The 23,856-nt window shown below is 38.1% G+C and overlaps 1 protein-coding gene and 1 long non-coding RNA gene across 4 annotated transcripts; one reads left to right on the forward strand and one right to left on the reverse strand.

Annotated features, from left to right (window-relative positions):
* Positions 1-4,874: 4,874 nt before the first annotated feature.
* On the forward strand, positions 4,875-14,047 carry MTX3 (metaxin 3). 3 transcript variants are annotated; one of them, XM_032277290.1, is made up of 10 exons: positions 4,875-4,987; positions 5,482-5,551; positions 5,914-5,990; positions 6,905-6,997; positions 7,499-7,681; positions 7,828-7,904; positions 8,709-8,866; positions 9,247-9,343; positions 10,151-10,239; positions 11,735-11,870. In XM_032277290.1, the coding sequence occupies exons 1-9, from the start codon at positions 4,907-4,909 to the stop codon at positions 10,215-10,217; spliced, it is 903 nt and encodes a 300-aa protein (XP_032133181.1). In that variant the 5' UTR covers positions 4,875-4,906; the 3' UTR covers positions 10,218-10,239; positions 11,735-11,870. The 3 variants fall into 3 exon arrangements, with proteins under 3 accessions (XP_032133181.1, XP_032133180.1, XP_032133186.1); XM_032277289.1 differs by lacking the exon at positions 9,247-9,343 and having other exon boundaries at positions 11,735-14,047; XM_032277295.1 differs by lacking the exons at positions 9,247-9,343; positions 10,151-10,239 and having other exon boundaries at positions 11,735-14,047.
* Positions 14,048-15,027: 980 nt separating this feature from the next.
* Positions 15,028-16,453, reverse strand: LOC116551237. The gene is made up of 2 exons (XR_004268788.1): positions 15,389-16,453; positions 15,028-15,069 (listed from the first exon to the last, which is right to left on the reverse strand). It is a non-coding gene; the product is annotated as an uncharacterized LOC116551237 (long non-coding RNA).
* Between the last annotated feature and the right edge of the window lie 7,403 nt (positions 16,454-23,856).

The following is a 23,856-nucleotide window of genomic DNA, read 5'->3' on the forward strand; positions in this document are numbered from 1 at the left end:
GGGAATTACAGGTTTGAGCCACTGTGCCCAGCTGTCTTTTTAAAGCACCAATCTCTTTATCTCAGGCACTTTTGATAATGTAATAGGGAAATTTGAAGGTAACTGATTTGATCTACTCAGCATCCCATGGTTCCCCTTGAAATTTCCTCCAGTGTCAGCAGGAAAGCATGTGTCTCATTTTCAATGCCAGCCCTGCCGCTCAAGCTCCAGATCTCAGCCTCAACTCTTGGGGCAATTCCTAGCATCCCATCCTTCTCTCCAGCATCTTCAGGCTTTTACTCACTAACAGCCAATTTTGTCTTCGTATGTGTGTAGTTTCACCCTGTCATCTCTTTCAAAAACTTTCTTGAGTCTTTCACTCCTGTCCCATTTATCTTCTTCCTGTATCTGTCCTATTCCACATGCTCTTTACCTGTCCTTATTATTTATACCCTTTTCTCCAGTAATCCCTGGCCACTGGATTTCTAACAACCTCCTCTATAAAAAATGCTCAGTGGAAGGGTGTCAAGTGACCTTCCTCCAGTAATATTCAGCAGCATGTTCTCTTCATTTTCTACCATATTTTTACTTTGTTTAATACAGTTTATTGTTTACAAAATGCTTCTTCTTATAATGTCCATGTAACAATAGCTGTCTACCTCCCATCCTTGACTATGTAAGCCCACTAACATCGTATTTGGACTTTTATTTGTCTTCTTTACTTTCTCAAAACTACAAATTCCCATGCCTTCCAATTCTGGTTCTCAAGTTAGTCAATCAATACTCTCCCTGAGCAGCTTCCAGCTTATAACCAAATCTAGCATTCATTTATTCATCTTCCTATTCCTTGCCGTGGTCAGTCCCATTTCTATGCCTTCACTCATGTAGCACAGCCCACATGCAATGCCTTACCCTGTGCCAATCTAAATGCAACATACCCACCCTTCAAGATCAGCTAGCATCTTACTTCTTTCATTAGGCCTTTGCCAAGCATTGCACTACATTAAGGCCTTTGTCTAAAATCATATTAGACTTATATTCTTGATAAAATGGTACTCCGTAATAGTCTCTACTTAGTTCAATATGTGGACCTTGTTTCATCAACTGTGCCTCTTAAAACCTGAACATAAGTTTCTTCAATTACAGCTAACTGCAATCTTCTCCTCCTGGGCTCAAGTGATCCTCTCACCTCAGACTTCCAGGTAGCTGAGACTATAGGCACACACCATCATACCCAGCTAATTTTTGTGTTTTTGTTGAGAGAAGGGTTCATCATGTTGCCCACACTTGTCTTGAACTCCTGGGATCAAGTGATCCTCCTTCCAAAGTTCTAGGATTACAGGTGAACATGAGTTTTGTTTTTGTTTTTGAGATGGAGTCTTGCTCTGGCACCCAGGCTGGAGTGCAATGGTGTGATCTCTGCTCACTATAACCTCTGCCTCCTGGGTTCAAGCAATTCTCCTGTCTCAGCCACCTGAGTAGCTGGGATTATAGGTATGCACCACCATGCCTGGCTAATTTTTTTGTATTTTTAGTAGAGATGGAGTTTCACCACATTGGCCAGGCTGGTCTCGAACTCCTCACCTTGTGATCTGCCCACCTTGGCCTCCCAAAGTGCTGGGATTACAGGCGTGAGCCACCGTGCCCAGCCACGAACATGAGTTTTTATTCCCTGACAGCCTTGCGGTATGCAAGGCATACAAAAGCTACTTAATGAATTTGTTTAACGGTGTAATACTAAATAAATATTATTTACATAAGTAATAACGATAATATCATGGCATTGATATCTTCACTTTGAGTGAAATTGGGCTTTTTAATGGACTACTTAGGAGGCTACATGAGGCAATATGACACCGTGGTTAATAATATAAACTGAACCAAAACTGCCAAGTCTCAAATCCTGATTCTACCACCTACTGGCTATATGGGTACTGATGTTTTCTTCTATTTTCAAGGAGGGACACAAAGATGTTAGTTAACCTTAGGAAGGCACCTGTGTCATGGAGTTATTAAGGAGATCAAGTAAGTTATGTTAGATACTTGAAACAACTTCTAGCATTTAGATATTGCTCCATAAATGTCAGAAATTATTAAATGTTCATTACACATAAAATGATAGGGTCTCAGAGACAAAAGAACTTTTGCTTTATAAATGAACAAGCAGAGGAATCAATGTAAAATGATTGGCTCAAGTGCATATGGCTAATCAGAGGCCAAGTCAAGAACTTAGCTCTCCTGACTTGTATTCGGTGTTTGATCTTTTTTCTCCTGAAGGATTTTATATCTGAAAACAAATTACAGAATCTTCAAGTTCAAAGGAATATTTAAGACTCTACAATTTTCCCATAAGGGACCAAATACTGCACCATCACTTGTCACAAATCTTTCATCTTTCCCAACAGCACCATTTCCCAGATTCTTAACCACCCAGACAAAAAGAGCCTAACAAATCTTGCACCATGGCTCCCAAGTTAAGAAACACATGAAGGACAGGAATGGATGCCAAGGTCAGAATGCCTGAGTCCAGATGACTATCATCAAATAAAACCATTTTAATGATCATCTTTTGAAAAATAAGATTTCTTTTTTGGGAGAAAACATTGTCTGGGATACCCATTATAAAGCTGTGATTCAGGCCATCCCACACATACATGGATGTCTTGCAGATAGTATTCTTCCCGGTAGGAATCTAAAATTATGATTTTGATGAACTCTGAACAATACTCTTTAGCAGCCAGGAAAACGCACAGGAGCCAACTACCCATACCAGGCATAATTTCTGAAGGTTTCAGTTTTCTGTGCGGTTCTCTGGAACAGTATTCAGGCTGTTTGTGCAATCGGCTATGTTAGAGTTTTTAAATTCAATCTAACAGATTCAGACTCTTGGGAAGAACTGCAGCAATAAAAGATTGCTATTAACTATGCACTAATAAACCTGTATGTAAGGATTCTTTCATCAGATGCAATGGCATGCTATTGTGTCTTAATTCAACACTAAGGGAAGAGATTTAATTCTCTTTAATGCAAATGAAATCACTGTATGTAGCAGCAGCAGTATGGGAGAAGGCCAAACTGAGTAACTGTGTTATGTGTCCACTAAGAATGTTCATCTACTTCTCTCAGAAACAAGACCCAGGAAATCCACATTCTTTCTGTATGACTGTTTTAAAAGCCTCATTGTAGTATATGGACTCTGAGCTTTACAGCTTAGGAACTTTCCCTGCCTTGCCTTTGTCAGTCTATGTCTTGGCATTTTTAATGCTCAAAACAGGGAGGTTCCATTACTTGAATCTGAAAGTTGAATTACTTTCTTTATACTTAAGACTCAACAGTATCCACTGATCACACAGAGGATGCACTGTCCCTCCTTTGCATTTCTCTAGTATTTTGCTTCTATTTCTAACCCCACTCATGATTATCTGACTTGTTACACCTTGCTGTGTGTATGTCTCCTTTGTGCACTGTAAACTCCTGAGGACAGAATTCATATTTTATATATCTCTGTGTTGTTCTAGAGCCTTATAATGTCTTAGACATAGGAGCTGCTCAATAAATGTTTCGATATTTAGTTTTAATGGTACATATGTTAAGCATTTCCCAGTTACACAGTTATTAATGAACTCTCATCTCTGACTTATCTCTCATTTCTAAGAACCTTGTTTCTGACACATGTAAAAAAGACTTTAGCAGGCTGGCAGGGTAATTTAGATGACTATGTAAACAGTAAGGGAATGCCTAGCAAATATTTGTTGAATAATTTTACGAAAAGTTGTAGAGGTTTATTTTGAGTTTTAGTTGTTTAAAGAGACCCAACCATCTCCGTGGGATAAAGAAAAGTAAAGAACTCAGAGGCATGACAGGGAGGGTATCCCAGAAGGACTACTGCATCTTCTAGAAAAAAGACCCAGCACCAAAGTTCTAACTCTGAGACCCAGTCATATGCTTGGATCATAGCATTTCCAAGACCAAAATTTCCTCTTTAATAGTTTTTCTGAGAAATTGTCAGGTTTAATGTTAAGAAACATTTAGTCCGTGCTCATTAGGCCCACAGACATGACTGGCTTGATGATTTGCTGGGCCCAGTCCAAAATAAAAATAGAGCCCCCTGTTCAAAACTTAAGAATTTCAAGACAATGATGGAAGAGCATCAGCCAAATGAGGAGCCCTTTTAAGCACAGAGCCTTGTGTGACTGCACAGGTCCCACACCTCTGAAGCTAGCCCTCTTCTGTGAAAGGCAAAAGGTCTGTAGCTAGAGAGAGAAGCTATTAGGTATGCGCAAGGGGCTGCAGGAACCCAGAGATCCTACTTTTGTAAATGCATCACAGGGAAGGTGAGTTAAGCTCATTTTCGAGGTGGCAGTTGCATAGGGAAGAAAGATATTCCAGATTAAAGAAGCAGCACTGAAGGTAGGCAGAATTTACCTGACAACGTTCAGGAATAGTGTTAACTTTTAAGCAGGGTGGTGCCAGTGAACATTAGGGTGAGAACTGAGATTGAGATGGAAAGGCAGGCAGACGGCACACATATGGGAGAGGGGTTGAACAATTACTGAGTGTCTCCTTTGTGCCAAGTTCTTTCCCTCCATGTCATTTTAAACACCACAGTCTTGTAAATACTGTGTCATCCCTATTTTACAAACACGTTAATTTAGGTCTCACACAGATTGAATGTTCAAAGGTTTTGGAACACTCTAGGGATCTAATAAATATTAATATTTGAAGAATTACTGATGGGTCCGTCTGACTTAAGGTTCAGGACTCTTACCCTTTAGGCCAAGCTGCTCCTAAGAGTGCTTTTTAATTCCTCCAGTAGTTCTCTTCCCTCAATTTGCCCTTCTCTCCCTTCGCCACGCCCCCGCCTTTCCACGTGCCGGAAATTAGGCGGAAAAGTACTTCCGGGATAGTAAAGGTCGACCCCCGCAAGATGGCGGCCCCCTTGGAGCTCAGTTGCTGGGGAGGCGGCTGGGGGCTCCCATCGGTTCACAGCGAGTCCCTGGTGGTGATGGTGAGGCCGCCTCGCGGGCCAGGTCGCGGGAAGAAGGGGCGGGGCCAGAGGCGCGAGGCTGACTTGCCCCAGTTTTTCGCTGCGCTACCGGGTCCGGGAGAGCCGGGCCGCTGCACGCTGCATCTCCCTGGGCTCCCTCCCACCAACGAGTCCCAGTCTGGCCTGTGACCCCCGCCGAAGGCCAGCGGCAACGTCAAGGCTTCTCGGCTTGGGTCCGAGTTTTGTCCGCCTCACAAAGGTGTCTGGGCGGTGGAGTGAAACCCCGAAGCAGGGGGCGCGCCCTTCGTACTCCGCATCCGCAGGACCTTTTGGGGAGCAAAGCCCCCGAAAGCGGGGTAGCTGGCGCCCGTGTCCCCACTGGAGATCACGGGGAGGGATGTGGCCTCAGTATCAGTCGCCTTCTGCCTTTGGGGATGGGGCTTTGCAGTAAAGCTGCTCTGAAGATTTGCATTACGCACTCGGTCTAAAATGTTTGATTGCAAACTCTGTTTCAGGCTTATGCCAAATTTTCTGGTGCACCCTTGAAAGTCAATGTGATAGATAACACCTGGAGAGGTTCAAGAGGTATAGTGTAAACCTTTACACTCCCCTTTCTGCACTCGTTTTTTTTTCTTCTTCCATTTAAAGCTACGAGGTGTATAGCTATACAGTACATTGAAGATTTAGTTTCTTACCGTGACCTTGGCTCTGGTTGCTTATGGTTTGATCATTCTGAGTGATACCTCAAAGTGCAAGCCAAATCACTGGAAATTATGAGAAATGAAAATGTTCTCTAGAACCACTCTTTGTAAACTGCAAAAAAACTACGGCAAGCTTACTCATTTTTTCCCCTCTAAATGTGCAATTGCTATAGTTTTTAGGGTATTGGAATTTCTTCAGAGGAAATCACACTGTGTCCTTGTATATAAACTGTTTTTTGATTATAGGCGATGTACCAATTTTGACAACTGAAGACAACATTGTTTCTCAGCCAGCAAAAATACTAAACTTTTTAAGAAAACAGGTGGGTGGTTCACTTTGAAGAAGTAGATTGGTAGATTATTGATCCCTCATGTTGGGCTTTTTTTTTTTTTTTGCACACTCATTAGACAATTGGAGATACCTGGGATATGATTTAAAAATAGATTTGATAGATTTGAGAATCACTACTGCAAAGCATGAGTATCTGTGATTTGAAAGTCGTGATGAGGTAGAGTCAATTTATATTTTAATACACTTTGCTTGAATTTTATTGAAATTTGTATGTAAGTAGATTTAGCTATTTTCACTATTACACTTACTGACAGGATTGTCTATTTTGTCACATAGTTGGTACACATTTTGTGCTGGGCACAACATCTGAGTTCCCACCAACCAGCAACTATATTATTTTATTTTAAAAAAGCTCGATAATGTATCTAAATGTTTTAACAGTAGAGCATTATGTATCCAAAATGTTTAAACATGTAAAATTTTATATAAAGGCAAAAGTTATCTTGGTTTTGCCCATACTGTACTTAAAAAGAAATTGTGTCAATAAAATTTTGAACTTTTATAAATTGGAAGGTTTTTTCTTTTTTCATGGGGAGAAACACAGCCAATTGGAACTGTTTCCTTCTTGTTAAAAATATTAGTTGCATTTATTAAGTTTGTACTACATGCCATGCACTGAACTAGGTAATTTACAAGCATGAAAATAATAGTAGTTAATAAATTGTAACATTTATTGACCATATTGTGTCTGTGATGCTGTGCTAAGAACTTTATGTGCATTAAGCAATAGGTTTCACTGGGTTTGTATTTCTCTTTCCTCTATTTTAATACCACGTTTGCCACTTGTGAGGAAATATAGGAATCCTGATTTGATTAGTTTTACTGTCTTTGGGATTCTTTGACTTCTGAGTTTCTTTGTTTTTTTTTTGTTTTTTTTTTAAATAGAAATATAATGCTGATTATGAACTCTCAGCAAAACAAGGGGCAGATACATTGGCTTATATTGCTCTCCTCGAAGAGAAGCTTCTCCCTGCAGTGGTGAGTGTTCTTAAATAAAACAGGATTTTAGTGGCCTAGTTACAAATGTACATAGTCTGCTTAGAACAAAATCAATGAGAAAAGTCTTAAGAGAAAGTTTTACTTATATGTTAATCTTGATTGCTTCATATTACTGTGAAACTGGATTCTATTAGGCATTCAACTAGTATGTGAAACAACAAAGTAACAGAAAATATCATTTTGGAAATTCTTTGCGAGAGATGGATCTTTTTGCTCCAAGTATAGAATTGGATGCAATTCATTCATTCACGGAATGTTTATCAAGCACCTGCTCTGTGTCAGGCCTTGTTCTGGGTGCTTGGGATATAGCAGTCAACAAAACTCACACATTTAAAATAATCTTGTTTTATCCTGAGTCATTCTAACCGGAAAATTTGTATGAAGTCACTTTATATAAAGATTATTTATGAGAAACTCTCACATTGAGTGGTCTTTTAATAAAAGAACATCTTTGTAATGTTTTTTTCTCCTCTTTTGCAGCTTCACACATTCTGGGTTGAGAGTGACAATTACTTTACTGTGACAAAGCCATGGTTTGCTTCACAAATTCCTTTTCCTTTGAGCTTGATTCTACCTGGAAGAATGTCTAGGGGAGCACTAAACAGGATCCTCCTGACCAGAGGACAGCCTCCCCTTTACCACCTCCGAGAAGTGGAAGCACAGGTATGATATGGATTATTCTCTAAGCAAGGTCCCTCGAGAGAAAGGACAAGAGAAATAGCAGAAATGATTTTACCTAGAGATGTCAGCCTCAAAGATAGTTTTAGAGTACCTTCTCTACTTTTGAGGTGTATTTTCATCCTTATTAGATATACAGAGATGCCAAGGAGTGCCTAAATCTTCTATCAAACAGATTGGGAACATCTCAGTTTTTCTTTGGAAATACGTGAGTATTCCCCTAAAAATCATTCTGATATTTTGTGCACATATATTCAGTGAGCAGCTATTTAAAGCAAGTCCTCTTATCTCCCCAAAAGATGAGTTTTTCACTTAAAAAAAAAAAGATTTAATCGATTTTTATTATAGGAAACTTTTTCTATCAGTGATAATCTAACATTGACTTAATAGGCTGCAAATGTGAATTTAAAACATCTAAGACTGTTCCCACTCTGCCTCCAATCTATTTAACACTTGTGAGTAAAAATGAGTCTATAATGACAGTTTCATTTTCTTCTAAATAAAATAGTCTAAGCTACTCAATGAGTAAAACCTTAGTTGCATCATTTTTATGAACTAAAATGGTTAGTAAACCTTTTAAAAGACTGTTGTGTAATTCAGAATTGAGAAATTTGAAAAAAAATTTAAACACAATCTCAAGTTAATATTTTCATATGTGCTTAAAAAATCTTTAATACTTTTTTTTTGAGACAAAGTCTTGCTCTTGTCACCCAGGATGGAGTGCCAGTGGCGTGATCTTGGCTCATTGCAACCCCTGCCTCCTGGGTTCAAGCAATTCTGCTTCAGCTTCCCAAGTAGCTGGGATCATAGGTGCCCACCACACCCGGTGTTTTTATATTTTTAGTTGAGACGGGGTTTCACCATGTTGGCCAGACTTGTCTCTGAACTCCTGACCTCAAGTGATCTTCTTGCCTCTGCCTCCTAAAGTGTTGGGATTGCAGGCATGAGCTACTGCACCCAGCCTTTAGTTAATATTTTCTTACATGCTTAAAAATCCTTAATTTACTTCTAGGCCTTCTACCTTGGATGCCTATGTTTTTGGTTTTCTTGCACCTCTTTACAAAGTACGGTTTCCTAAAATTCAGCTACAAGAACATCTGAAACAGCTCTCCAACCTCTGTCGCTTTTGTGATGACATCCTGAGCAGTTATTTTAGGATTAGTCTTGGAGGTAAGCTGACTCTTCTTCAGCTAATGTTTGTTTGCATATTCTTCTATGGGTGTATAAGCAAAATCCACTAATTTTAATTTTAAAAGTTTTTGTGTTGTCTTTAAATAGTGGTTTATAGGACTTCAAGGATTTGCATTTTTTCAACTTCATTTTTATTGTCATATGTTAGTTCTTATTTAAATAGAAAAATAGATAGTTGCCCTTTTTTCTTCTGGATTTTTGCATTTCCTGCTGCTTATTCTTTAAATATTGCCGCTTTGAAATGGGTCACTTTCTTCTAAAAGGTTAAAACCACAGGTATTAAGTCTTTGCTGAAAAACAGTATTTATCCTAATGCAAATGGGCAATTACTTTAAATGATTCTTACCTGCTGCTTCTAGCATTTTCCTGCGTGAACAGATATCAGCAGCAGATTGATTTTGGTGAGGTACACTCCCATGATTCCACTACTCGAAAACTGATTGCATCAGAATGGAGGTATAGTAAATAGAGGGCACCTGTCACTTAGGATGTGCTTTGTTGAGACAGTGGGGCATTATGCTTAAGTGATTCAGATACTAAATTTCTATTGGGAGGGTTGGCTGAAATTGTCCTTTTAAGAAATGGGTTATAAAGATAGCTGGCTCAGGTGGACAGTTTATATTTAAAGGTGGGGTATGTGTTGTGTATAGGAAGGGGTTAGCAGTTGGGAGTCATGAAATTAAGTGTGTTCAACCTTGTTACTTGGGAGCAATGATTAACAAACCTGACTGTGACAGATTAAAAAAACTTGGGTCCTATTCCAGGCTTACTAAATTAGAATCTCATAGGCATCAGTCCTAAGAATTTGTATTTTTTAAGTTCTTCTAAATACTCTGGATGTCTGGTGGGCAACTTTTTGGGAGTTACTGCCTTAGAAAACTATCCAGACAGTTGTGACTGAAGACCTATTTGAAATGGGTGTGAGAAAGGAATAGCTTAAATTTGAGAAGGAAATGAGGACTGCTGTGCTTTTTTTCTTTTTTTTAAAATTATACAAATTACTGTGGCCAGTTGCAGAACACTTGGTTAGTAGTGTCTATTTAATGGACATATTTTCATCCTTTTTGCTCAGGGTTTAGTTTTGGATCATTCAAATCCCTCTCTTACTTTACCTTTAAACCCAGAATGGTTTTTCTCTTTGCCTTTTTTGGGAAGGGTGGGGCACTAGACAGGGTGGGTAGACTCAAAATTCTTTCAATCTAAACAGTTTTAAATGCTTTAAAAATTTCCTGTCTCTCTCTGATTTCTGTCCTGGCTTCTTAGGCATCTCTCCAGCTGGACAAGATATGGTAGATGCAAATCTGCAGAAACTCACACAACTTGTAAATAAGGAATCCAACTTGATTGAAAAGGTCAAGTCTACTTCAATCATTTTATCATAGTTTAGCATTTTCCTTTCTGTAGCTAATAATGTCATTTGGGTCACGCATTAACCGTACCCTTTTAGGTTTTTAAACAGTTTATTTTTCAGAAAACTATTTGAATATGCTTTTACTAAAGTTGTATGTAACATAGTGTTTTGAAGCCAATAGTTGCCCTATTGCGTTGGGAAAAGATCAGATAAAAGGATATTGGGTTTACTTTTGCCACACAATTAGTATCCTTTAAGCTGGGAAATCCAAAAGATTTGCTTTAAAAAAACAAAGCAAAAACACTTCTTGCTTGCGTGTCTGCCTCTCTGTCTCTTAAGTTAATGTTTCTTGAGATTGTAAGCACTGGGCTTATCCTTTCTTATGAACAGCACCATGATGTCCTTTTCTTTTTTCCACATGAAAGTTTTATTTTTTCTCCTTCTTGTTCTTATGTACTCTAGATGCATTCTATAGTTTTTCACCAGTGTAGATATTTTGGCACTTTGGGGTATTCTTTCATGAGAGAGAGAGATTGAAGAACTGGATAGGGGAGAGAGCCAACAAAGGAAATTTCAAGTGTGATTCTAGTTGGAAAAATACAAGAGGTTACATATTTTTCCCCCAGAAACTGATAAACTTGCTTTTTTTTTTCCCCCTGTACAAGTAAGTAATACTTATTATTTTACAAACTCAGGGCAATTAGGCCTAATGACACTGGCTAAGAGTTTTTGAGGTCCAGCACTGTGTTTCTTGAGCTTGATGTGGGTTACCTCATTTAGAACTGATCCAGTTTTTCTGGATTAGATTAGATTTAAAGAATTTATCTTTCTTTTTGCCTAATTTCCTAGCTTTCTTTGGTCTACACAGTCTCAGCTTAAAAAAGCTGGTCTTTTTCGATTGGAATACAGGTCATTTTCATTGAGGCAAAGAAGTATAGTTGAAAGAATAATAGTTTTGGAATCAGAAGACCTGGGTTCAAGTTTCAGCTTTCATACTAGCATGTGATCTGGGGCAAATCACTTAACCTTATGGAGTCTCGTTTTGCTTCTTATCTGTACAAGAGGGAAGATCTGTGTCTGCCTTTTCTTCACAGTGTGTCAGGAAGATCAAATAAGATATTGTAAATAAACATAGTTTTCAAACTGGAGCTTAGTGTAACAGTACTGCTTTTACGCTTTCTATCAGAAGACCTCTTTAAGTTATGCTATAGTTGAGTTCAGTAGAATATTTATTTTGTGGAATTACTACAATTCTGTGAAGGTATGTGAGGGTAACAGGGATGAGGCACATTGCTTTTTACAGAAACTGAGTCAGCTGGTATTTGAGGTATGACATTTAGAATTCTTGAGATTATTTGCAAGAAAAAGGTTTGTCTTAGCAGCCCAAGAAACATATGGTTCTGTACTCCTCTAGGCTATAGTTTGGATGGGGAGGCCACAGTCCATATAAGCAATGCCACAGCATTAGTCAGATGTATCTTTTGTACTTTCTGCAGATGGATGACAATCTTCGCCAAAGCCCTCAGCTTCCTCCTCGGAAACTGCCAACACTTAAACTGACTCCAGCAGAAGAAGAAAATAATTCCTTCCAACGGCTTTCACCCTGACAGTACTCATGCTTTGTGGCCAAAGCCAAACGATTGTTGCAGTAATCTCTTACACCTAGTGTGTGAAGGCAAAAGCAAGCTTAGGTATTAAGGAAGACTCTAAACCAAAAGGAACTTTCTATGACATCTATTTTTATTATTAATATTATTATTAAGAAGCTTGTATTCTAGCTTGGCAGTGCATTTTAAATAACATCAGTTAATGCTAAATGAACTTGGTGGGTGGGGGGAAGAAAAACATATTGTACTGTATACAAAAAAACTGCCTTATTCATGGCAGATTTTTGCCTTTGGTTCACATGTTGCTGACCAAAAGCTACAATTCTGTTCTCAATGTGCACTCCTAATTTATTTGAGTTAATTTATTCAGTTTATTAACTTAGTTTTCTTAGATCAGGCTGAATACCTAATATGTGGCTCTTTGGCTGAGGCTTTTTACTTCTGTTTAGAAATTTGATGCCTATTTTAGGAACCAGAAAAAGATAAATTGCTTCAGTAGAAGAGACCATATTTAACTTTAAAAAGTGATAAGGAATGTGCTTTTTAATTACGCTCTCACAAGTCTAATCTTTTGGGGGTTTAGTAGCACTTAGATAAATATTAGAGGTGGTTACATATAATAACATCTGATAATATGCACTTCAGTATAACATTGGTCTTTGCTGATGTGTTCAATATGGGTTAAGATGGGTTCTTTTAGTTTTCTTGGGCAAATGTGACAGTTTTAGACTTATGTCTTTGTAGTAAATCTTTAGTTGTCTTTCTTGTGTTAATTCCAGGAGAGCTGAACGTAGTGGTCATCGTTACTATGCTAAGCTGTAACATGTTTCTGAAATTGCTCAATTGCTAGACACTATTCAGGAGGAGCCCATAGCCAGGGTAGTAGAAATACTGTGCATCTGGTCCAAGTTCTCTAATCTTGGCCCAGGCTAATATTTTTCATAAGATGCATATCATGTAGTCAAAAGCTTTCTGACAACTAATTATTTTCCGTATGTCATATGTTTCACCTACAGTTGAAGAATACAAAGGAACAATCAGAAATTGCAGCTTTTAAAGAATATTTTCTATTTATTGGTTGCTGAACTGTTAAAAGACGTGCTGGGGTAATTTTACTTATAATAGAAACTTGCTTATTTTAGTGGTTGAGATGCTTCTGTTGTCCTAAAACCACTTCTGAGGTTTTTAAAATACAGAACTATGTTTTGGATTAATGTCTTAAAAGATTACTATGGTGCTTAGCCAATCTTATCAAGTCCTGCAGAAGCCCATATGTTAAGAAAATGAGCTTTGTAGTCAAAAAACTCATCTAATTTAAGCTGAGTAGAGCTCAGCTGTGTTTGACCCACATCCTTTCAATTTGTTCTGTATTTAGGTAGCTATTTATACAGGACTCCTTAAGTCATTGTAAATATTTTTTCTTGAAAAGTTTAACCAAATGAGAAATAAGGTAGTCTTCAAAACGTTGGTCATCTGTTTGGATGTATTTAGGGAAAGTACCTCATGAGATGCACATTACTTCTACAACGGTGTGTGTGTGTGCGTGTGTATGTGTGTGTTTCAGTCATCTTCAAAGGCAGATTATTAGATTCCAGCAGCCTGAAATCTAAATAGTTTATATTGGAAATCATGACTTGGAGACTTTATTGTTCTCTAGGATGGATGTATATTGGAGAAGGGTGGTTAGCACGTTCATTAGACATCTGTTTATGCTTTGATCAGAGCCAGTCATTTTTAATTATGATTTATATCAGACCCTCCAAAAGTATTTGAGGTATATTACAGTTATAATGTACATTACATGTATATTACAAGTATATTACATGTAAACAGAACAATTATTTAAAATTTTTAAATTTTAAGGAATTTTAAAAAATTAAAAGTTTAAATTAAAAATTTGTAGAGGATAGAACTATGTCAGCACTGACAGATTCTAAAATTAAGTGATAAATTTAACTCCAAGTTTCTCCATGGGCAAAGTCAAAAGATAATGCTAGGTTATGTCAGTTTTTCTTTTAATATAACCACTGATGTCCATTAGGAAGAAAAATGTGTTTCAAGTTTTACAAGAACAGGGAGCCCATGTTCTTCTGATATGTAGACTTTGATAAAGAAGCATACTGTAATGTTTCATGAATCAAAATTTTAATCAGAGGAGGTCATTTTAGAATAACAAGTATTTGTCTTTTTTAGTAGAGGGAATGATTGTCAATATGATTTATTTGCTTTTGTGTCATCCCTACTTCAAACTGTCGTTAGCCTTACATTCTCACTGTGGTCCATGATACTTCCAGATTGCCTTTCCTAAGATACAACATGTGATTTTAGTGAGAGTTTATATGTTGGGTTACTTAGTTGAGCTATTTGTGTACAAGCAGATGAGATGACAGGAAGCTGTAACTGAGCACAAAGTAATTGAGGGACCAGCCACACAATATAGGAAGCTCTTAGAAAAGAATGTTTTTTCAGACTGAACAGACCACTTCTGACCAGGCTGTCATGATAGGTTGTGGATAAAGTCTGAGTTTGCTGGGATAAATGGTCTACAGCCTTAAACAGAATACTGTGAGCCAATGTCTTTTGGAAGTGATGGTGGAGGATAACATGATTAAAGGGAATATGCTTGTGTTTATTTTTGTTGGTAGTATATGATTAGAAAAACTTGCCAGATAATTCCCATGAGATGAAGATCTTCCATGAACAAACTGCCATCAATCATCCTTAAGACTAGACTTTTTAAAGTAACATTAAAGAAGCTGTAAAGAACATTGAAGGTGATCATTCCTTCAAAACTGTGTTTTAACCACACAGAAGGTGGGCATTAACAAACCAAATTTCGACTCAAGTCTGTTTATATTATTTTGGGGGTACTGGAAAGCTGGAGATTTTATAAAAGCAAGCATTTTTATTTTCATTTATAATTTGTATTCATTCAATATTGCTAGATATAGTAACATGAAGGAATGGGGAAGCTTATTTCAGTCAGAGAAAAATTTTCATAAGTCTGTAAAAATGGAAAAACTATTGCAAGAAGCAGAAATAGGTAACAGGGATAGTATCTTAGAAAACCTATTGGTTAAGGTAGCTTCATGTGATAAAAGTGGGATTTGAACTTGGTAGTGTTTCCTCAGAACCTCCTCCAAAAGTATGTATTTACCAGTACTGTTACATCTTTCTGACGGTTTTTTTTAATCAACTGTTCAAAACTTTAATCCTTTTAAAACCTAGATATAGGCCGGGCGCAGTGGCTCACGCCTGTAATCCCAGCACTTTGGGAGGCCGAGGCGGGTGGATCACGAGGTCGAGAGATCGAGACCATCCTGGTCAACATAGTGAAACCCCGTCTCTACTAAAAATACAAAAAAAAAAAAATCAGCTGGGCATGGCGGCGCATGCCTGTAATCCCAGCTACTAAGGAGGCTGAGGCAGGAGAATTGCCTGAACCCAGGAGGCGGAGGTTGCGGTGAGCCAAGATCGCGCCATTGCACTCCAGCCTGGGCAACAAGAGCGAAACCCCGTCTCAAAAAAAAAAAAAAAAAACACCTAGATATAAATGCTTACATGTAAAGACAGGAAGCTAAGCAATGGGTACCTGGGATCTCTCTCAACTATTTTTATAACTTCTAGTGAGTCTAATTATTCAAAATAAAAATGTTTTTAAAGTAAATTCATAGATTAAATGCATCACTATATAAACTATGATTTAAAATTTAATTTTCTAAACATAGTATTCAACTTCATTGAATAAATATAGGATAGAAATTAAATACAATTTTTATTTCATTCTTAAGAAAAAACTCGTGTTTGTAACAAATGATATCTAAAGATCTATTTTGCCTTACCAGAAAATAAAATAAATAAATAAATAAATAAATAAAACCAAAAAGTCCTTTTCCCTAGGATGTCAAAAATGCTGTGATTTTAAGTATCTGATTATATTTTTCTCTTTCTATGGTAGCAGGATTTACTTCTGAGGATAAAATATTTTGAAAAAGTTCTGTCCCTTGACGTGGTAGTTCTCCTGTGCCTTGTACAGGTTCTCTCTCCAGATGTACAGTGTGACAAGATGCTCACTTTTAATGAAGAAGGTGTAGCTTTTCGTTTTAAGCTGTAATTGTCCTTGTCTTGATTTGGTTATTTTTATAATTGCAATTTTGAGCAACAGAGATAATTTGGGTGGCAATGACGATCTTTTGTATATGTTCTTGATATAAAGAAGTATTTTTTGCTGCCATTCAGCTTTGTAGAATTTATGTTTACTTTTCAATGTTTCCATATTTTTAAATCAGATTTTAAGAAAATTTGTTATTTTGAAATTAAAGGTCAGTAATCCCATTATCCTCAAACTTGAAGTTTCATTAGATGTTCAAAATGCTAATTTTCGCAGAGATACAAGGATAAATTTTTTTTTTTTAAGGGTTTGCAAAATAATTTGGCTCCCAGACTCTTGGGGTGTAGTGTTAGCTAGGAGCCCAGGTTACCTGCCCTGGAATTAAATTGTGATTGAAGTTGAGAGGTACTCTAGGAATTTAAAAGGACACAAAATTATTTTTTTTCCAGCCTAGTGTGCCATGAATTTCAGATAAGAATTAACACTCTTTTTTTTTTTAAAAAGACATCACTTTTGTTGCTCAGGCTGGAGTGCAGTGACACAATCTCAGCTCACTGTACCTCTGCCTCCTGGGTTCAAGCGATTCTCCTGCTTCAGCCTCCCAAGTAGCTAGGATTACAGGTGCCTGCCACCACACCCAGCTAATTTTTTGTATTTTTAGTAGAGACAGGGTTTCACTATGTTGGCCAGGCTGGTCTCAAACTCCTGACCTCAGGTGACCTACCCACCTTGGCCTCCCAAAGTGCTGGGATTACAGGCGTAAGCTACCTTGCCCAGCAAGAATTAACATTCTTAAACAAAGGTATCAGAAAGGGTAACTCGATTTGAAGGTTTGTGAATAGAAAGGGAAATGTGATAGAAGATTATTTAGAACAAAATAAATAGACAACAAAATAACAAGACAGGAAAATAAGTCTTTGTATCCTTATTATTAATCATTTGAAATTATGCTATAATATTTTTAAAAAATAATCTTTTTGGTTCTGGGAGCAGCAGTTCCTAAAGGAGTGTTTTTTCAGAATATATTGTTAGGTAAATAGAGGGTTCAATGGCCAAGTAAGTTTGGGAAACAGTGGGTTAGACAAAGTTGAGTTACTGTTGGCCTTTCAGAACCTTTAATATGCCAATGTGCATTTTCAGTCTCCAAGAAGCACTTCTGTTTTATACATCATTTCCCTAATTTATATGGAGTTTTTGGTTTTGTTTTTTTGAGAAGGAGCCTTGCTCTTGTCACTCAGGCTGGAGTGCAATGGTACGATCTCAGCTCACTGCAACCTCTCCCTCCTGGGTTCAAGTGATTCTCCTGCCTCAACTTTCCAAGGAAGTGAGATTACAGGCGCCCACCACTACACCCAGCTAATTTTTGTAACATGGGGTTTCACCGTGTTGGCCAGGCTGGTTTTGAACCCCTGACTTCAGGTGATCTGCCCACCTTGGCCTCCCACAAGGCCGCGTGAATTCCAGCGTAATTCATGCTGGAATTACAGGCGTGAGCCACTGCACCCAGCCAGAATTTTTTAAAAGTAGGTATCTTGTGGAATTTGTATTCTAAGAGATACACTTAAGGAAATGCTGCCCTAGAGTGTTTTTGCTAGTTTATGTTCATTGCAAAGGTTTCTTATTGTTGGGTGCCCCTCTAGCCAGTGGTAGTAAAATGGGAAGAGGCAGGTCAAGACTCACTTGGACTATGGCGTTGAGAGAGGGATGGCTATGGGCATAGATATGTGGTTATTTAGGCATTTGTGAGGCCCCTGGTTATTCCATCCCTTTCCTTAGAATCTCAGTTGGCCTGGAACAGCTGTACAGGGGTCTAAACTGGTGGTTTCAGAGGACTAACCAGTTCCTAAGCATCCATGAGGCAGAGGGAACCAACTTGTATTTCCAGAACAATTTTCCAGACCTTGCCTGGCTGTGCTTTAAAAGTGCCAAAAAGGCAATGGGTGTTTATGACACTAAAGTCACATACAAGCTAGTATAATACATACATCATAGAAAGCTTATAGTTGCTTCAGTGACAAAGCAAAGGAAGTTTAATATTTTCAAGTTTTGTTCATTACCAAAGACAGTCTAAGGTTCATAGTTTTCACTAAATTCTAAGCAGATTCTATATCCAAAAACATTTAAACCTCACTAGGCCTCCAAACTGGAGAGGGTTAACTAAATATGCTTCACTTCAGAGTCTAAAACCAGATTACTAATCATGTGTAAGGAAGCATTTTGTTTTTGCAATGTGTACAACTGCATATATGGAACGCCGTTTTGAATGTGTATATGAAAGAAGGCTCTCCTGTGGGTTTTGAGTTGTGGTATAATGGTGACATGTAGCCACATGAAAGGTAGTTGGATCTTTGTTCTGATTCTTCAGTCTTCCGCTCACAAATTCAGAGAAATGTCTTTTAATCATTTCGTTTACATATCCCAGATCCTTGGAGATCATGAAAAATAGCTTGCCAGTGTTTGCATCAGCCCTCAGCAAGTCATGAACCATAGAGAAGGTCATGGGGCCATTCGTTCTTTGGACTATTGGTTACTTCTGCAGTACTGGCTTCCTTCTCTCTAATTGAAGGAGTAGTGTACTCAAGATCTTAAGTTAAATGCATAAAAATGAGTTTTACTTCTTTTCTGACTTCATTTTTAATTTTGTGAAACGGGAAATCATGTTTTCCCGTTTTTCTATTCCTTTTGAAGTGGGAATTTGAGGTGCTTGTAATGTCACGTTAGTGTCTGAACAATTGACAGTAAAGAAAAGGAATATATGTATGCAGTATGCATATGAGTTTTGTCCCACCAAGCCTATCTTTGAATGGCAAACATTTTAAAACATCTGTTCTAGTTGCACAACTACTATAGCTTCATTATAAACAATTTTAAAGTAAGCAATGTTGGCCATAATTTCAATATTCTAGCCTTGCCGAGTGTGACTATATTTTATTCAGAGACTGTATAAATACACTAAAGTGGTGATGGTGATCAATATTGTAAAGAATTTATTCTGATAAATCAGAAACTGCATAATGTCAAAATTGATATTTTCTCAATAAAATCTCAAATCGCCTGACTGCTTATTAATTCTTGATTTAATGCTATTTATTCCTTGAGATAAATCTTTTCATTGGGAATAATTTTTTGGTGGTTGAATGTAGTTGTTCAGGGCTGGGACTGAGCTATATACATTTTAAAAATGTCCATTTTTTTTTTTTTTTTTTTTTTGAGACAGAGGTTTGCTCTTGTCACCCAGGCTGGAGTACAATGGCATGATCTTGGCTCACTGCAACCTCCACCTTCTGGGTTCAAGCAGTTCTCCTGCCTCAGCGTCCCAAGTAACTGGGATTACAGGCACCGACCACCATACCTGGCTAGTCTTTTTTTTTTTTGTATTCTTTTAGTAGAGATGGGGTTTCACCATGAGGGCCAGGCTGGTCTCGAACTCCTGACCTTAGGTGATCTACCCACCTCGGCCTCCCAAATTGCTGGGGTTATAGGGAGCCACCATGCTCGACCAAAAAATGTCCATTCTTTCTGTTACACGTTGAGACCACTTGTGCTCTTGCCACTGCAGGCTAAGGGAGGTTAGAGGCTTGCTCTCTAGGCGCTGGTTTGTGTAGGACCTCAGATGCTCACACAACTTTTCAGGGCTATAGTTTTCTCATCCCTTCAGCTCTGTAAGTTTCTTGTAAATTATACCTTTTGCTCATCCAGACAGACCAGTGATAGTCCATTGTAACTGAATGGAAGATTTAACTGAGAAAAGTAATGTAATTTTAGTTGGAGGGAAGATACTCAGGTTTTTTTACTGCTTTGTTTATGGGGCAAAGTATATGGTTATAGAGAACCCTGTTAATTATAGCTCTAAGTTAGATAAGGGCAAGTGTCTGAGAGAATGGGTGTCTTCGCTAGTAGAATTTTTCAAATTGAAGTGTAATTTACATATAGTAAAATGCATAGGCCTTCCAAGTAGAACTGTGCAGGTATGTAAGCATTTTTCTCACATGAGAAGCCAGCTACATCTTTGTTGATACTTCTGTCCTCAAAGAATACAAATCTTAATTACTTACGCACTTTGGGTTCCAAGTGAAAGCCCTTGGATGGATTGAGGTGGTGAGTAATGATCTTCCTGCAAGAGATCAGAAAAGAGGACTTGCTGTTGTGGAATAATGGAATTCTTTTGTGGAGAGACAGCTATTTAGAGTCACAAAGCTGAGAACCATATGACAAAGAACTTCAGAAATTTTGGTTCTTAATTGCTCATCTCAGGGGCTTGACTTTCGTCTGAGACTATTTGGGGAGCTCAAAAACTCCTGGATGTCCATACTGATCTCCTTCAGCGGATGGTAGGCTACAACACAGGATGCTCTCTTTCCTTTTCTGCAAACAGCAGCTATTGCTGGCAAAACTCTTTTAAGTTTTGCCATGTTGGGATCTTGTCTTCAGTAAGTCTCCATAGCAGAAAGATCACTAAGTGCTGCACATTATGCTTGAGACAAACGTAAGAAAACAAAAAGGAAATGGTGGTGAAGAGATGTCAGGTTTTATCTTAATCAAGATCATCCTGTAGTTAAGTTCCTAGAACAAAGGAAAAATTGGTCTCTTCTTGACCAGACAAGGGCTTCAGTAGAAAGAATGAGAAACCATGGTCCCTCTCTCCAGGTATATGAGTCAGCCTCCTGGAATGCTTTAGACATCTGTGATTAAGAAACGAAGACAGCTGTGCATCATCAAAGACAGTTCTAATTTCCAGTGCAGCCAACTCAAGGCTCCAAAAATTGTGCTTTTCCAAGTAGAAGTTATTATATTTAATCTGCGTTTTGAGTGAGTGGAAAGAACAGGGAAATTTTAACATGTATAAATACAATTAGGATTGGTTACCCAGATCCTGGTTTGGCTGGAGAAGGTAGTCCACTCACAAATTCAAATTTTGAAGAAGCTAAGACATCTTTTGGTGTAGAAGAAAGCATGACACTTTGCAAATATCACAATTAAGACCAAACAGATTTCAGCTTTTTTTTAAATGCAGGAAGCACGCTGACTTATTTGAAGACTCATATTGTGCCCCTTCTGATATGTGTTGTCCTAGTTTTCTCCATGAAGGGAGAAATTGCGTCTTTCATCTAATGAACATGATTTACGTTTTCTGTTGCATATGACGTCCAATTCACAGGGTTGACTACTGCTAAAATGGTTTAGAAAAAGTTGGGGAGTGGGGAGTGTATATAGCAGATGTAGAAATTAAGAGGAAAAAGCCCAAAACAAAGGAAAAAATAAGGAACACCCACAGCCTAATAGAAATTTAAGCAAATTTAATCCTATCTCTGGATTTGGAGCCTTGCAAACCACGTTCATGCCAAGATTGACATCCATCACTCAGTGTACTTAAAATACTTAAAATAGTTTGCTTATAAAGTGATGTCCCAGTGATGACTGCTGTGTGGAAGTGTGGAGATGCCCGCATGTCTAAATCATCATATTTCAGCCACCTAATCTCTCAGGGAAGAGGCTGCTGTGGAGGTCTTGAGTGCCTGAGATTTCCAGGCACTCATTTATTTGGGGAGAATTAAAGAGAAGATTACAAAGACTGCCCTGAAGGAGCTAAAAATATGAGAGAGATGCACATAATTTAAATGCAGTACAATTGATTTGGCATTCATGTAGTTTTTGTCTTCTATCCCAAAGAGACAGCTGAGAGATACCTTCCCAAAACATAGGAGGCAAAAGGAAATGCAGACTCAGTTTTCAGTTCAGATCTTGCAAGACTCTGACCTCCTGTGGTAGAGGTGCACAGCTTGGGAACATGTGGAATCAGTGATTAGTTTTATTGGTTCATTTACAGTTGGGGAAGCTGAATCAAATTTAAAAGGGATCAAAAACCAATCAAGTGCTTAAAAGAGAGGGAATTGAATACAGGAACTGGCTGTATAGATGAAAGGAACAATCCTCCACCCCACTCCCCACCACCAAATCCCTGCCTTTGTGGGCTTATAAGAAGGGCAGCAAGGAGGCCAGTGTGGCTGAAATGGGGCCAGAGAGACAAGGAGTAGAGAAAGATGAGATCAGAGGGTGAGCTATGGCCCATCGGAGGGCAGTTCTCAATTGCCCACCCTTGGGATGTGTTTGGAAATGTATGGTGGCAGTTCTGTTGTCACAGTGAAGCGCTGAAGACATTTAAGCTGGCCAGGGCTAACAAAGCCCTGCTCAACAAAGAATTGTTCAAACCCAAATACCAATGTTTGCTGTTGAGAGAAGCTGAAGACCTCATAAGCCCTTGTCAGGTTTCACAGAACAAAAGCAGATGATGAAAATCGTGATGTCCTGCCAGCAAGCAGGCTTTGAAAAAAAGAAAGGGTTGCTTAATGCAGAAAGAGTGCCAGCTTAGAGATTTTAGAACAGCAAGCCATTTTGGTGGGAGAAATTAATCTTATGATAAAAAGCCTAGACACTAGAAAGATCAGCAAGGAATTACTCTAGATAGGATACAATTGGGGTTATGGAGGTGAACAAGTAGGTTGTAAAAAGACAATGGATTTTGGACTTAGAAAGCGAGACTTAATATACCAGATGTGTGGTTCTGAGCAAGTTACCTGACTCTTACTCTGCATTGCTGTTTATTGCAATACAGTTGAATAACCAGATCTGAATGTATGATCATTTTTATGTTTGGGTTTCTAAAATTGTTGAAATTTAGAAGATACCAGTAGAAAGAACTCCATCCCATCTTTTATGAATAACCCCTGTTAACATGTTACCTAGTCTTCCAGTCTTTTCTCCATGCTCACACACACATAATCCTGTATATATTGTCATCTGATGGTATCTACTATTCTGTAATACGCTTTTTTCATTTAATATTTGGTAAATGTTTCTAGGTTTTTACATATTCTGTATGATTTTGCGTGGCTATGTACAATTTCATTGGATGGACGTAACATCATTTATTTCTTTCCCCTTGTGATGGACAATAAGGTGAGGTCCTCTTGTAATGGTCCTTGTTACATATTGTTATGTAACAGGAAGATTATGCTCCTTTATATTCCCTGCAGGCCTATGCAGAAGAGCCTGTATTACTGCAACCTCAACAGTGTAGAGTATTATTTTTCTTTTTCCCATCTTGATAGGTAAAACATAGCACTTCATTTACTTAATAAACCAGCTACTTAATAGCTAGTAGAGTTCCATATGTCTATTGTCCATTTGTATTTCTTCTGTCAACTGTCTAGTCATATTCTGCATCGCAGGCAAATTACTTCTCGAAACTCCTGTTTTCTCACCTATCAGGTGGGATTTCTATGGGGCTAAAAGGAAGTATACACATTGCAGGTCCAGAATATGGAAGGTACTCAACAGTAGTATTTACGAAACTTCATGTTTTTTCTTGGATTAACAGCTCCAGAGGATGGAGACTCTCTTCTTTATTGTACCCTAGCACTGAGCACAGTGCTTGGAACATAGAAAGGACGCAAAAAGTTTTGAGGAAGGAAGAATAGGTGAGATTTGGAAATATTTTGAGTATATCAGGAAAAGGGGTGAGAAAAGTTGAAGCCAAGATCCAGTGAATCACCAGTGAGAAAACTGGCGGGCTCCTCAGATGCTTACTAATATTAATGTGGAAGAATTTGAATCTTTAATATGAGGAAAAAATTTCTTACAGACAGATGTAGCTAAAGGGTATTAAACACCTATGTCCAAGGCTGTAGCCAGCCTTGAAAAGTTGGGTAATTATTACTTTTGTGAGCAAAGTATTTTAAGTATACTAGGAAAGGCCACTAGTAAAGGGATTAATATAATTAAGTTTTTGTAAAATGAATAACTTTTTTTTTTTTTTTTTTTTGAGACAGGGTCTTGCTCTGTTGCCCAGGCTGGACTGCAGTAGCGAGATCTCGACTCACTGTAACCCCCACCTCCCGGA

The sequence above is a fragment of the Sapajus apella genome, unplaced genomic scaffold, assembly GCF_009761245.1.
Source record: "Sapajus apella isolate SASKATOON/1434 unplaced genomic scaffold, GSC_monkey_1.0 scaffold1, whole genome shotgun sequence".
NCBI lineage: Eukaryota > Metazoa > Chordata > Mammalia > Primates > Cebidae > Sapajus > Sapajus apella.